At 38.3% G+C, this 15,227-nt stretch overlaps 2 protein-coding genes across 2 annotated transcripts in view; one reads left to right on the plus strand and one right to left on the minus strand.

Moving 5' to 3' along the window:
• The window catches only part of cobl (cordon-bleu WH2 repeat protein), a 66,880-nt gene extending 58,826 nt beyond the window's left edge, over nt 1-8,054 (minus strand). Inside the window, exons 1-2 of the mRNA XM_084726262.1 lie at nt 7,933-8,054; nt 7,547-7,678 (exon numbers count right to left, since the gene is read on the minus strand). Of these exons, the coding sequence (XP_084582388.1) occupies nt 7,547-7,575 (29 nt within the window). The 5' untranslated portion in view covers nt 7,576-7,678; nt 7,933-8,054. The remainder of the gene's footprint in view (nt 1-7,546; nt 7,679-7,932) is intronic.
• Nucleotides 8,055-10,252: 2,198 nt separating this feature from the next.
• Nucleotides 10,253-13,697, plus strand: LOC146321205 (C-C chemokine receptor type 2-like). The gene is made up of 3 exons (XM_084725637.1): nt 10,253-10,421; nt 11,365-11,523; nt 12,599-13,697. Exons 1-3 carry the CDS (start codon nt 10,415-10,417, stop codon nt 13,510-13,512), a joined length of 1,080 nt encoding a protein of 359 aa, XP_084581763.1. The 5' UTR covers nt 10,253-10,414; the 3' UTR covers nt 13,513-13,697.
• The last annotated feature ends 1,530 nt before the right edge of the window (nt 13,698-15,227 follow it).

Raw genomic sequence — 15,227 nt, forward strand, 5'->3', positions numbered from 1 at the left:
AATGATAATTAGTCTGTTTTCTATTCCCTAAGCTGCATGTTCAATTAGAGAGAGCTCCCGCTGGAGAGACAAGAAGAAAAACACTACAGTACAGATATTGTTGGTTTTTAACAGACATGCACCACTTATAGGGACCCCGGGATCCTTTGATGTGACAAACAGACAACACAAATCAATGAAATCACACAGTACAATATTTTCAGCAAGACTGAATCCAGTTTTTGCAATAAAAAAAGGACTGCAAATAAGTCCCTCCAGGAAGCTGCAATGTTGCAATTGCAACAATTAACACAAATTCAACTAATGAATTCTGAACAACCTTGCCGTTTTTTCTAATCACTAATCTGACCAGTCACTGTAGCTTTATTTTGTCCCTGGCACTGAGAAGATCACAAGGTAACTGTCATTTAATCGATGCTCTGTGCACTTATATTTTACAATTTTGTGGTTTGACTCAGTTTGAGCTCCAAAATCATTTTGCTTCTTTGTGAAATACCCCCCAGGTGTACTTTTTCTTTTACAAATAAAGCATATTTTATTGGAGGTTTTTTTTGTAATCCTGAGCCTTTTTGCTAAGGTTAATAAGAACAAGTAAGTCTTTGTTTTTGTTTGTTTTATTCTCCCTGGAACAAGTTGCCTTTTTTTATGAATTATAGAAAAAATGTGACTTGTTTGCAATGCTTGCTCACATAATTTCATTGGAAAAAACACAGAAAAACATTGCAACATGCATATATGCATTTTTCTGCAAACCTGCCATGAAATCCAGCATTTTAGGTCACAATAATCCCAAAAAAGCCTGCAAAATCCTGGAAGGACTGACAAATAAAGGGCATATTTCTTTTCCTGCGCTTTCTAAGCTTGTTCCTTATCATATCAACAGGTAATAGGCAAATAAATAACATTTTAGCACCCATTGATGCCCTTTTACTAGAAAAGAAATGTGCATGTGCTCCCTGCCGATAGCCTGTAATGCTTTAATAATAATTTTGTGAAAAGGACAAACGACTGCTGATGAATAACAAATATTGTGGCACAAAGTAGTTGCACTTTGTTTTTTCTATGATCAAGAACAGGCAGGCATAGCAGCAATGTTAAAGGGTTACCCACATGCAAAACCATCACAACATGTACATAACAAAGTGCACTTCACCACCTCTGGCTTATCAGGCGATATGACTGTTATGGTCTGTCAGTTGGCATTAGAGAACTCCATCCAGTCTGCACACACTCATATGCAGTCCGTCTGTATTCCTCTCTGACAAACCCACATACCAGAGTGACTAACATATGACTGCAGGCTTCCAGAAATAAATCCGAGCAGCTCATAACAGCTGCATACTAAGAGCACAGACAGATACACTGTACTGGAGCTACTTGAGACTGATACACAGGCCTACTTTGTTGTTAAAGGTATCTGCCAATGCCTTATTTCACAGGGGGCGTTATAAACAGCAGAAAATAGGGTGGATAATGTATAGCAATGGGGATTAAGGAGCATGACAGTGTATAAATACAGCCAGTCTATGTCTCAAATATTTCCAATGGCTTTGAAGTAAATGTATTCAAAGAGTTAGTACTGCTTTGGACTTTGCACAGACCAAGTAACCATCAATTACATCCTACTGTAACAGGCCTTACAACAAACTCCTACTTGGAATATTATAACCACAACAGACACTGCATTAATTGTTAATGGCATACAGATTCATTAAAAACAGTCAATTCTCGTAAAATGTGGGTGAGGGTAACACTTTAAGCACTTAATTACAAAGTTATCTACTTTATCTCAAGTGTTCAGTGTTTTCTGAGGATTAAATCATACATGGAACATAGTCTAATAGCCAAAAAGCTTGATATGTCTACCATACACTGACTCCTTACTAAACCCATAAATTGAGCAAAGGTTATGTATGCTTTGGATCGAACATGTTCAGTCAGTGTGCACTTTGGTCAAGCTTCTATCCTTGCAGAACAAGCTGGTGGAAGCATTGCATCCACACCCTTTCTATTTTAAACAGGATGGTCTGTGAAATGGATGCAGATATTACCAGATACACGTTGCACCGCTGCCAACAACGCATAGCCTCAAATACTTTCTCTCTTGCCTATCTCAATTTTCACAGGAGTTAAATTTAACCCATCATAAAACATAACCTTAAATATCCAGATGTGACCACATACACTAAAATATTTTCCTCGTTGGTAAAAGTAAATGCAGTATAGCCTTCAAGCAAAAGAGGAAAAAGAGAGGGAAGTCCCTTAGTCAGCAGTGCTGAGCTGCTGGGCGACCACATGAGCCTTAAAATTTTAAATAGAGAAGATTTTGTGAAGGATGTCCAGGGTGGGGAGCTTCAGATCTGCATCTGTCTAAATATCTGTATTTGAGCCCCCAGCAGGGGCCCACAGCAGCACTAAAGGATAACTTAATCTTACAATGTCTATCTCTGAGAGTATTTTAAGAAACTGTACAGACTAACAGACATGCATGACATTCAAACACTATGCAAAGGATGAGGCTGACATTTAGTCCAGTGGGCACAGCTTCAAACTAATGAGCATTTACACTGCAACTAGCCAATGCTGGTGATCTCCCTCCACTTATACAGTGTTCATGAGTACACACATGCAAGCATGTGCATGTGTGCAGACAGGACAGCTGGTAGCCAATAATTATCTCTGGGTGTGTGCTGAGGATAAATGGACACTTATTTGTAATCCCATACTGTATTTATCTGTAAAATCTGCAACCAGTCTTCCTGTGGGTGTGTTTTAAAACTGAACAGACACAGAGATGAGGCTACCACAGACAAGAGAGGCATTAAAAATATAATGTATGACCTACCAACAGTGAGGCAGATGGCAGCACAAGTCCAAATGCTGAGAGTGGTAAGGCTTTTTTTTCCTATTCTTTGCACTTCATGAAGCACTTTAAGGTAAAATCCAAACATAAGAAATGCACCAAGCCTATGTGGTGATAAATGGCAACAAATGTGTTTGTCTCTGTAAGGGTGTGGGTGGTTGATCATCATCACTGGGGAGTGAACCACATGTGACCAAAGTAAGCTCACAAGGTTCTGACGTCACACATGATTGTGTCTCCAGAAAAGACAGACAGAAAAACAGAAGAGTTCTATTAAACATGCAACAGTCCAGTAAAACACTTTGAAGATTTTAAAAAAACACAAGTGAGGAATGCTATAAAGTTAGATTTTATATGAGCAGTTCCCTCTTATTTCTTCCTCTGTTTATATATATATTTTAGTCAGTTGCTTCCTTACTGCCTCAGTGGGAGTGGAAAAAATTAAAAGCATAAAACAAAACCACATTAATCAGAGACTTCTGGACTACAGCTCGCTCAACACACAAACAAGGGTATAGGCAGACACACATAAACACCAGGTCCAGACATGTAGAGGAAAACACCAGTGTGCTCATTAAGACTGTTGTGTACTCGGCACACTAGTACTATAACTACTCTGGTCTAAATTAGAGACAGACAGATATATTGTTTGGCCAATATTATTGGACTATACTGGCCCATCACAGCTTTATTAGTCTATACTGGTATTGATGCATATTTGTCCGATATGCACCAATATGAAAACTTTGTTTGTTGATAGAACACAATGCAGAGGGCATTTTATAGATATTTGATCAATTTTCTTGATTCAAGTTTAATTACTTTTTTTCTATTTGTTTTTTTATGTTATGTTGGAATTGTGTTGGATTTTTTTAACCTCCTAATATCATCTGCATCAGCCCCGAAAACTCAGCACTGGTCCAGCTCTGAATGCAAATACCAGACATAGTTACACAATTAGGTAACAAATAAAAAAAGTAAGTGTATTTTGTTAAAATTATATTTAAAAAATGAGATTATTAGCATGATTATAATTTAAAATACAAAAAGATATACTACCATGGGTCCACATTACAACACTTAACAAGTCTCACATGACATGAAGTGAAACCATAGTTACTTTAAGTTCCCAATTCATTATTATAGCTCTTGTGGACAAATGCTGTTACTGGGTGGAGATTTCACCATTCCGTCTTTAAACTAGAAAAAGGGAACAACATCACAGCAGTGAAAATCCTCTCATCATTCAAGAACTCAACATCCAATTCAAAGAAACATTTACAGGTAGGAACAACCACTAACATCAATTAATGCTACAGAAATCCAGTATTAAGGACTCAAAATTAACTTTTTTTGTTCAAATTGCTTGTGAATATTCAAATTTTACCAGTCACAAAATAGATTACTGTCGTTTTCTTTGGCTGGTGAAGCAAATATACCAGACAGTTGAATATTTTACCAGCATTTGGCTGGTGGATGTAACTAATTTGTTTCAATGAGTCAGCTAACTTGTAGCTAACTTGTCAAAACTACTATTACTGCTGCTACTGAAAAATGTGAGAAATCTGTGAGAAATCTGTGAAAAATCTGTTGTCATTTGGTCCCTGCGTGGGGAGGAAGTTCCCTTTTGTGCTGATGCTTAATTACAGGCTTATAAAGCTCAAAACTAAAAGGCTTCATTCAGGCTACCTTTGCACCACTCCTACCTGCAGAAGTGCACACTCCTTTTTCTAAACACTGACACACACACACACACACACACACACACACACACACCTGCTGCTCAGATTTCAATGGCAAGGTACAACTGAATTTCACTTCCTTCAAAAGAGCAGTTTCTCCATTCTCTATTTATCTGGTCAGTTATCGTGCTCTGTGTGTGTATATGTGTGTGTGTGTGTGTGTGTGTGTGTGTGTGTCTAGTGGTAGTTTTATGAGCTGTGCTTCATTAGGACTGGGCTATGTAGTAAAGTAGCTCGTCTCTGTGTGTGATGACGAAAGAGAGATCACAACACAAAGGGAGTTGTCATGGTAATTTATATGGACAGAAATGTCACACGCTGACTGGATAAAAGGGCGTTTTGGGTCCACTGCCAGCTGACTCTGCTGTGACTAGCCTACTTTGTAATTTGGCCAAAAAGCTCTTGAGTGTCTGAAATCACTGTATTTAAGCGTATCTGGTTAAAGGGACCTTTGCTTGAAAGATCAGAGAAGAAATAGACTGAACTTAAAAAAAAAACACCTCATCAACTCTTTCAAACGGTATCATACCCTACTCATGTTACTGCTGAAGAAGAACACACGTTTTAGTGTATATCTGCACTATGCTGCTGTTGAGCCTTTATGACGCGCAGATGGAGTAGTTCAGAGTGTCCTGAAGAGCTAAAGCATGATAAATAAAAGGTGTGACCCTTCTACAATGACAGCAGTAACACTAACAGTAATTACAATCTTGCTTTAAGGTTTGATGAAGTCAGCAAAATCTGGCTCTACAGTGCACAACTATTACCATAACTGCCAAGTAGCGCATAATTATACTGATGCTGGATCACACCTGGTCAGTGAGATACTCACAAAGACATCATAATTTAACTTATGTGTTAAAAACCTCAGATACACCCATGAAAACCATTTGGAATATAAGCTCAAATCATGCTCATTCAAGCTAATAATTTCTATTATATTTGCAAATTATTACACGTTGGTGCCTTTTTTTTTACCTTCCTTTATCTTATTTCCTTTTGCCAATGAGAAATTATTAAAAGTTTCCAGCTAAATTAACACAAACATTATGTATATGTTATAAAAAATATTCACAAATCAGACCATACATCTGTTCCTCTGTAGCACAAAGACATCTGAAAGTTCAGGAGCTGTTTACCCTCACAGAGAAGCTGCAATGAATGAGTGGTACCGTATGAACACTGTTCAAAATAGTAACATATTTTCAAATATATAGTAAGTGATCCCAGACGCATGTAATAAAGAAGCAGGAAAAACATCAGTACTGTACCAAATTGTGCTTGGGCCTTTTCACAGCAGACATTTTGGCTTGTCATAAAAGGAAGAGCCCAGGTGTTACTAATAACATAATAACTCCCTTGTATTGACATCTCCCAGTAAGACATGACAACAGACTATTTTGACTTGAATAAGAAGGTAAACACAGGTGTTAAAAAAGATACTAATTAAGATTCAGTTACATTCAGGTCAGACAGAGTCAAGGTGCTGCTGTGGCTCTGCTACACCAAATGAAACAGGACATTAATTAGCATCATTGGCAACGCCTGTGTTTACCCTACTATTAAATATCAATAAAGGTCTATTAGCCAGCATACACAATACCAGGACACTGAAACTGATGCAGCTAAATGGATTTCAGCAAACATCTACTTTAATATTTGAACTTGTGCCGTTGCTACTGTCACATGTCACAGTATGAAAGAGGCCTACACAGCCCCAAATAACACGAGTAACAGCACATTGTGGAGAACAACTACAGTTGTTGCTGTTGTCAGTCTCTTTCCTCTACTGCAGCAAACAACTACAGTGTCGCACTATGCTTTGGTCAAGAGCTGTTCATTCTTATTGTGTGTGAGAGGCAAAGAGGCTGTGGGCACATGGAGAGCAGGCTGGTGTGGCTGCTGGAACACTCTCTCTGTTGTCAGGACTGACTATAAGCTACAAATGCTTTTTTTAAGTGTTGCTGCGTGTGGAGGCTCCTCACCGTTTCCAATAGGCATTTGTGGGGCTGCAACTCATTGTAACCCAAATATTTTCACAACAGCTTTATGGAGCGATGAAATTACTGTTTTCGAAGAAAAGCACCTATTAATCATAACCCTAACAATGACACACAACCACACAGTCAAGTCATATGTGATAACACTGCATAATGTCACAAGAAGCTTCTTTTGAGCACCTTAGACCAGTGGTTCTCAAACTTTTTTTTTCCCCATGAAGGACACAAATGACACAAATTAGACCACAGACCCTAGTTTGATAAAAATTTTGGTGCCACATCAGAAAAGATTTTTGCTTTTAAAAGTTTTGTTACATAACGCGCACAGTGTTTCTGCTGTCTCACACTGTATCTGTCGGTGTTTGGGTGTTAGTTGCTTAATATTGAGGATCTAATGTTAAAAATCTTTGGAATTATTATACAATCATTATTTCAAAGGCATCTGGACTACATCTTATTTAGCTTTAGATAACATTTAGGCTAAATTACAATGATTATACAAATCACAGTTTGGATAATTGATGCATCTCTCCTAAATGGGTACAGAGAAAATACTGGTGTATGAACCCCATGACCAAATAGTGATAGATTCTGTCCTTGTGTTACTTGTTGATGGAATTACAGTAAAAATAAATTATTGCCTTTATTCTCGAGAACCCCTGAAAACCAATCCAAAGTCTCCTGGGGGTCCTCGTTCCCCCATTTGAAAACCACTGCCCTAGACCAGCAATAAATACTACATTGCTGTACTCAAACTGGACATAATGCAAACAACAAATGCAACGATACATTTGCGCAGTTTTTTTTCGTAGATAGGCACGTTTTTCAATGTTGATAATTGGTTTAATTATTCTGAAAGTTCGTTCAAAGTTCCACAAACCGTCTGAGAAAGAATAAAAACGTTTAAGTAATATAACTAATTATCCTTTTTAAGGACTTACCCTGACGGCGGTTTGGAGGACTCGGTCATTGCAGTGATTAGATATCCAACTTCAGATGATAGCGGCACGCAAGCTGCTCCTAAAATCCGCTGTTGCGCTTTTAGACTCGGTGGATATCCATTATACTATCACCTGCGAGTTCAAAATTTAAATTAATTGCCGTGTTTTATAGCATGTCTCAAACAAACAAACAAACAAAAAACACTCCTTGTTTTTTGGTGTGAAAATAGCAACTTTATATTTTCTATCACAGGTCCAACAAGTGACAGTGCGCAGAGATGACAGTCCTGTCCTGTGTGACCTGCAGCACAAAGACCGCAAAGTGTTCGGAAAGCTAACTACGACACAAGAACTGATAAATGTTGAGTATTTTAAGTGCAACTTACTTTAGTTAAAACGGTCTTGCTGAGTCCTCATGGATTCATTCTCACTGAGTTACTTGTCAAATCTAGTTGATATAATCTTCGTATTCCCAGTTTGATTTTTCCTCGAGCGTCGTCGAGGTAACTGAATACGACTTCCGGCATAGCGCTTCAAAATAAGAGCTCATAAACGAAAGAGCGTTTGACCAACACGTCTACATAGGATAATTGTAACATTTTTTCATTTTCAACTCTCACACTACTTGAAATACACAAGTCAGTCACTCACTAGGTTTGACAATAAGAAACATACAAATTTGAACTAACTCAAAAGAAAACTGATGTTTTTGTCACTAATATTATTTTTGATGCAAGAAGTCAGAGTGTTACAATTGTGTAAGTGGTGTGGGCGTAAGTGGGGGCGTGTATGGTACAGAAAAAAAGGTGTCACATTAATCCTCTGATGAAAGACCACGTCAAAGACATCTATCTAATAGTGTTACTTAAGATTTATTTTGTACATGCTTGAAATTCTTTTAAAGTATATTCAAAAGATCTCAGGTGCATTCAGTGCAAAAGTCTGTTTCTATCTTTTTAATTATTTGACTTAAGTAAAAAGTAATTTTAGCATTTAAATTTAGTGAAATGTGTTAATTTTCTAACAGAAAAGTATATCACCACAGACAAACAAGGTGCTTAACTGAGCCATGTTTTTGTCTATGTTTAACCACTACCTCAGGGATAAAATTGATCCAAGTTCAAAGGCAGCAGTAGAAAAATACTATACATCCAAAAAGTAACTCTCATTCCTCCAAATCATTTTTTGTTGAAAACTTTTGCCATGGTGAAATGATCAGAGATCGAATTATACCGAGCAGGTGCAGAGTAAGTGTCATCAGTCTAACTGGTTTCTGAGTGGAGGAATTAAATGTATTATAAATGCCACCTGTTATATTTGTCCCCAGTCTCCCCCACCATACTATAACCATACATAACCTACTATAAAAATCTATTAAGCAAGTCTACTCTTTTATTTGGAAGGTGATGCTACATAATTTTCAGTGTTCTGCAGCTGCGTCTGTCCAGCTTGACGCAGCTCCGTGCAGCCCGCCTTCGTCAGCAGCTCTCACGTCAATCATTGGGAATTCACTGAGCGCCAGCTGGAGAGCGACGGTACGAATAAATACACCTCAAGTACACAGAGACAGAGATAGAAAAACAAAAAGACACGAAAAAAACAATCAAATCCGGAGCTAAAACTAATAATAATAATCATAACAATAACAACAACAATAATATACAATACTATTATTATTATTGTTATTGTTGTTGTTGCACGTTAGATTTACGTATAAGATAACAAAAGTTTAGGCCAAGCTTGTATGCACAGCGTCTCAATGAAATTCTATTATGAGAATTCAAATCTTTTCTACCGGCATGTTTCTCCCGGCATGCTTTGTGCTATCAACACCTCCCGGCACAACTAGGTATGATTCTTCACCACAAGAGGGCACTCGTAGACTATTCTATGATTTTATCTGTTGGACGCTCTACATGGGGTCAGACTGTCAGAGGAAGGAGAAGGAAATGAAGAAGAAGACTAAAATAGGACAGAGTTACACAAAATCAAGCAGAAACACTAGAAGTTAGTCAGAGTTGCGGGTGCTTGAAAGTTTATTCAATGACGTTATATAAAATGCTGTGAATGCATTCATCTGAATGGTCAGGATAACTTTTCAATATAGGAGAGGGAGAGGGAGTGAGACAGCACCTGAACATGCATTTCAAACAGGGGACAAGCTTATTCAACTAGCTATGGACCTGTTACAGCTGTTACTAAATTAATATTCTGCCAAACCTCAGAAAACTAGAGCAAGCTCTGCTTACCAGATTTCGTGATCTAGATCAGGGTTTTTCAAAGTACGAGTGTCAGCCTCCCCTCAGAAGAAGCTTGGAAAAAGGTTAGTTAGTTTGGTTAGTTGTCAGATTAATTGCTATTTTGATAATAGATTGATCTGTTTGAGTCAATGTTTTAAAGAAAAAAACATCCTCTGACTTAAGCTTTTAAAATGAAATGTTTTCTGGGGGTTAGGGTTAGGGTTCTGTTGCAACATCTTTGATTAATTTAATTCAGTGGGACTTCCTCAAATGCCTCATGCATATGTATGATGTATTGAAGCTTTTTGTGCAAATTTGAAAGTCTGACATGTTTGGCCGCTTAGATTTGATATGCTATATGTTTTACTTTGGCAGACTATTGTACTTCAAGCATCTGTGAACTTTAAACTCCTGATAACAATCTCGCAGTCACACTTAGGGACTTACAGGAAACAGCATCTGCATTTTTTTTTCTCTGCTACCCTCAATAGAAGTCTGTTGACTTTCAGACAGTCACTTCATCAGGGGACATTTGACAACATCACATCCATAAAGATCTGGACTGAAAAATTAGGATCACAGCGCCTGACAGTACCTGAACAGGAAAAGGAATCACTGAGATATCACCATGTCAAGTGAGTAGATTTTAACAACTGTACTTATTTTATTGCTTAATGTATGTAAATGAATGTGTTATTGATTAGTTGAAGAAATATTTGTGTGTGATCATTAGTGATCCATGAGGCTTAATACTTTGCTGTAACTATTATTATGATCCACTGTTGTAATACAGTATACATTTGTATTTTTTATTAATCGATGTTTTACATCCTGAGATTATTTTATTTTTTATTATGTTCAATTGTTTCACTAAATGAAGAAATACAAAATATTACAATAATTAGATTATATATTGGCTATCAAAAGTCTTAAACATTATTCTTTAGATATATACGATCTACAAACATGTATCTATTAAGGCAGACAAAATAACAGTTCAGATTCATTTAAATCTTAAGTAACTGCCTTTTCAAAGACTCAAATATCTAAAATCGTCAGTATGTGGATAACATGAAATAGATGCTTTTTGGTGAATCTGTTGAAATTAGCAGGGATGTGATGAACAGTATAGAGCATGTTGACTTTTCACAGACTTCAGTGACACTGGGGTTTGCAATGGTCCTTTTTCATAAACTGTGTACATTATTGTGTCTGCCCCCTGTAAATAAATGTGTAGGAGTGACAAATGTTTCCAAGAAGGTACTAAATTACCCATGATGACCAGCAGGTGGCATTATAGCCCTCATTATCAATTGATTCACCCAGATTACAACGTTCACCACGGCAGCAGATAGATTTGGTTCAATTTATTTGGTTTTGTTTCTGTTTTGAGATATCAGTATGTGACATTTCTGCCTTAACAGCGATGTAGTGGAGTTAAATAGAACTAGACTACTTTCCTCTGAAAAATACAGTAGTCCTATGAAAAAACTAGAGTAATATAAGGTATAGGAACTATATCTAAACTAAGGTAAGATGTTGCAAATGTTGAAACTGAAAAAAAAATTCTCTCTGCAGTTGATGGAGCACCTGCCAACCTCACCGCAGCGTTTGATTATGAAGATTATTATAAAGGGCTTGATGACTTTGCTCCGTGTGATGCCGATGATGTGAGCACTTTTGGCAAGGTGTTTCTGCCCACTCTCTATAGTTTGGTTTGCATCCTCGGCTTTTTAGGTATGTATATGTGTGTGTGTGTGTGTGTGTGTGTGTGTGTGTGTGTGTGTGTAGGTTTGTTTGTACTCATGGGGTCCAACAACCAGACTACAGTGGTGCGGCTAGCTTTGTGGGGACCAAAATGCTGGACCCCACAAATTTAAAGGGTTAACCAAACAGCCCTTTAAATTGTTTTTTTTTCTAAGGAGGGCAAAGTCACAACCCACCCTCCTCTGCCTCTCGTTGGCTAGTACTTGTTACCTTTTGTTGGTTAGGTTGATTAGGTTTAGGCTTGAGGAATAATTGGTTAAGGTTAGGGTAAGAATATCAGAGTACACCAATAGCCCTCTGTGAAATAGCGGTGACAGTGTCAATGTCTTTTTAAAACTGCACATTTTAGAGTGGCCTTTTAACGTAACCAGTCCAATGCACACCTGAGCATTAATCATGATTTTTATCAGCAATCTCTCTATGCCCCACCCAGCACTGGGTATTTTCAAAAAATTGCATTGCCAGCACCAGCACCGGAACCCTTTAAGTTATACCGGTACCAATAGAGTATGTCATTTGATGCTTTTTTCCCAGAGGTTCCTCTTTATGAAGAACACTTGCAGTAATTAACTTTGAGCAAAATCATAGAAATAGTCATCATTTTCTAGATCTATTTACTAAAAGGATTGAAGGCAGGTATTGTCTGACTGGAAAAATGTTGATACTACTTGGTACTGGATTATTTCAATGGATACTTTTAAAGATATTGAGTACCAATACCCAGCCCGAGCCCTGCCTGTCAGGTGGATGGATTATCTTGACAAAGAAGTGCTCACTAATATGGACTTTAACAAATTTCTGAACAAAAGAGACACTGCTGTCGACTGTTTCATATGTATCTTTTGGTGCTTTGCCAAGCCGAGTGCCTTGTAGTTCCATTATATGCGAGAGAAGGCAGACATCTCTCCGGCTGATGTCACCAAAACTCTTCAACTCCAAAACAATCTAGATATATTAAAATAACACCTGTAGGCCGGGGAAAATATGTGTTTTTGAGACCATTATGATGCATAATCTGATAGATGTTTTTCCTCTGCTCATGCAGGTAATGGCCTGGTGGTATGTGTTCTGGTGAAGTACCGCAACCAGACCAATTTGACGGACATCTGCCTCTTCAACCTGGCTATCTCTGACCTTCTCTTCGCCCTCACGCTGCCTTTCTACTCTCACTATTCTGTGGTCAGTGAGTGGACCTTTGGAGACTTTTTGTGCCGCTTTGTCTCTGGCTCCCACAGCACCGGCTTCTTCAGCAGCATCTTCTTCATGGTTGTCATGACGGTGGACCGGTATGTGGTCATTATGTATACTCACAAGGTAGCACAGTATCGCACTCTGAGAGCAGGCATTGCTCTGAGCGTGTTGGTCTGGATGCTTAGCTTCAGCATCTCTCTACCAGCTTTCATCTTCACAAAGGTTACAAATGACTCTCTGGAGCGAAGTTGTTGCTTCATCCCGGATAATGATGCCTGGAAGCTTTATGACCTTGTCACAGCAAATGCACTGGGTCTCCTTATTCCCTTGTTCGTGATGATAGGTTGCTACTCCAGGATCATCCCCACCCTGGTGAACATGAGGACTGCAAAGAAGCACCGCATTATCAAGCTGATCATCTCCATCATGGTCACCTTTTTCATATTCTGGGCCCCGTACAACATTTGCCTCTTCTTGATGTTTCTGAAAAATGAAGATAAATTGCAGATTGAAGACAAATGCAGGCTGGATGCAAACTTAAGGATGGCAATAACAGTGACTGAGGCCTTTGCTTACACTCACTGCTGCCTGAACCCCATTATATACGCATTTGTGGGACAAAAATTTATGAAACGAGCTCTGCAGCTGCTGAGTACCTTCGTGCCTAAGATTCTCCTACCCTCCACCAGGGATTTGTCCGATAGCTCATACAGGAAGAGCTCATTTATGTCCAGGTCCTCTGATGTCACCCCCACCTTTATTAAGTAGGAGGTGGAGGACAGACAGAGAGTTTAACATGTTTTTATCTGGCAAGCCCTTGTTGATATAGCATGATTTGTTTTATTTGTCATTCCCAGGTTCCACCTCTGACAGTATTATTCATCAGTAATATCTAATCTTAAAGTGGCCACATTATGCTTTTTGGGTTTTTCCTTTCCTTTAATAGGTTAAAAGAACATCGTTTGCGATAGACCCTTTGTTCAATTGCTTGGTGACATCACTATGTAACACATTTGCATGGACAAGAGCAGCCATATATCAACCTCCACACTGACTGTTGGGTGAAAGCAACCACTGTAAAAGCAGCTAGTTAATGATAGTTAATGATGTCATTCATTCATTTTCTGTAACTACTTATTCCGTAAGGGTTGCAGGCTGCTGGAGCCTATCCCAGCTGACATTGGGCGAGAGGCAGGGTACACCCTGGACAAGTCGCCAGTTCATCTTAAGGCTGATACATAGACAGACAACCACTCACACTCACATTCACACCTATGGGCAGAGTCACCAATTAACCTAGCATGCATGTCTTTGGACTGTGGGAGGAAGCCGGAGAAAACCCACACAGACACGGGGAGAACATGCAAACTCCGCACAGAAAGGTGCTGCCCAAGCAAGCCAGGGATCGAACTCAGGACCTTCTTGCTGTGAGGCGGCAGTACTAACCATTGCACCACTGTGTGCACACACGTGTGCTGATTTTGTCTGTGGATCAAAGCCAATCAGAAAAGAGTGATGTTTTGATGGTGTAATTAAAGTTTTTGCTTTGAAAAAGCATGGCCCCACCTTAAACACCAGCTTTTAGAATGGAATTTTTTTCAGCAAAATAAAGTGTCTCAATGATAAAAAAAAAAAAAAAAAAAAAAAAAAATATATATATATATGTATATATATATATATATATATATATATATATATATATATATATATATAAGATTCAATAAGGCAGTTGTATATGTCAGACTCATCCTCCCTGATATAGTTTAAACTGGCAAAGACCTCAGAATTTGTATTTACTGCCAGTCACACTAGAGTGGTTGTTTTCACCCAAAAAGGAGCGGGGGCATGATGCAGGAGCAAGGCACCTAGTTAGGAACAAAAGTTTTAATGAGCTTTGGGCTTTAAGAGGACAAGAACTAAGAGCTGTTTCAAACAGAGTGTAAACAGAGGTGCTGCAGCTGTAGAGAAAAATTAAGCATTTTGAACATTTGAACACAAACCTATTTTAGTAGAAATCCCAGATAAAACTATGACCTTGAAAATGAGCATAATATGACCGCTTTAAAAAGCTCTCTGTGTTGTACCTATACATGTAAATATCTTTAGATGAGTCTGATTTCATTCACACTTTGAATTTGCACTGTTTTATTTTGTTTTGATCATAGTATGTGTGAAAGTATAATCTGATCATCGTCTTCTCTATGATCTCAGCGTGTTTTCTGCAATGCTCCTTCTCTTTCTGCTGACATTGGAGGAAACTTAATGGCATTTTTGGATTGTACAAACTGTACCTCTTGACTGAAACTATGACAGCCTTATTTGTAACAGCATATAACCACAAAGTTTGTTTATCAGTGCCTGATGTGTTAAACGTGTTTCTGCACCCCCTTTTTCACACGTTCTCACTTGTTGATGAGCCTGCAAGTTAGTTGAAAAATATTCATACTAGAGGGAAAATCTATTTTTCAAAAGAGGTGAAACAC

Source organism: Lutjanus erythropterus, chromosome 9 (assembly GCF_056507025.1).
Source record: "Lutjanus erythropterus isolate fLutEry1 chromosome 9, fLutEry1.hap2, whole genome shotgun sequence".
Lineage (NCBI taxonomy): Eukaryota > Metazoa > Chordata > Actinopteri > Lutjaniformes > Lutjanidae > Lutjanus > Lutjanus erythropterus.

Excerpts from the sequence above, each read along its gene's own strand:
- LOC146321205 (XM_084725637.1), top strand. Across the intron at positions 11,524-12,598 it reads TTGCATCCTCGGCTTTTTAG|GTAATGGCCTGGTGGTATGT; the intron begins GTATGTATATGT and ends CTGCTCATGCAG.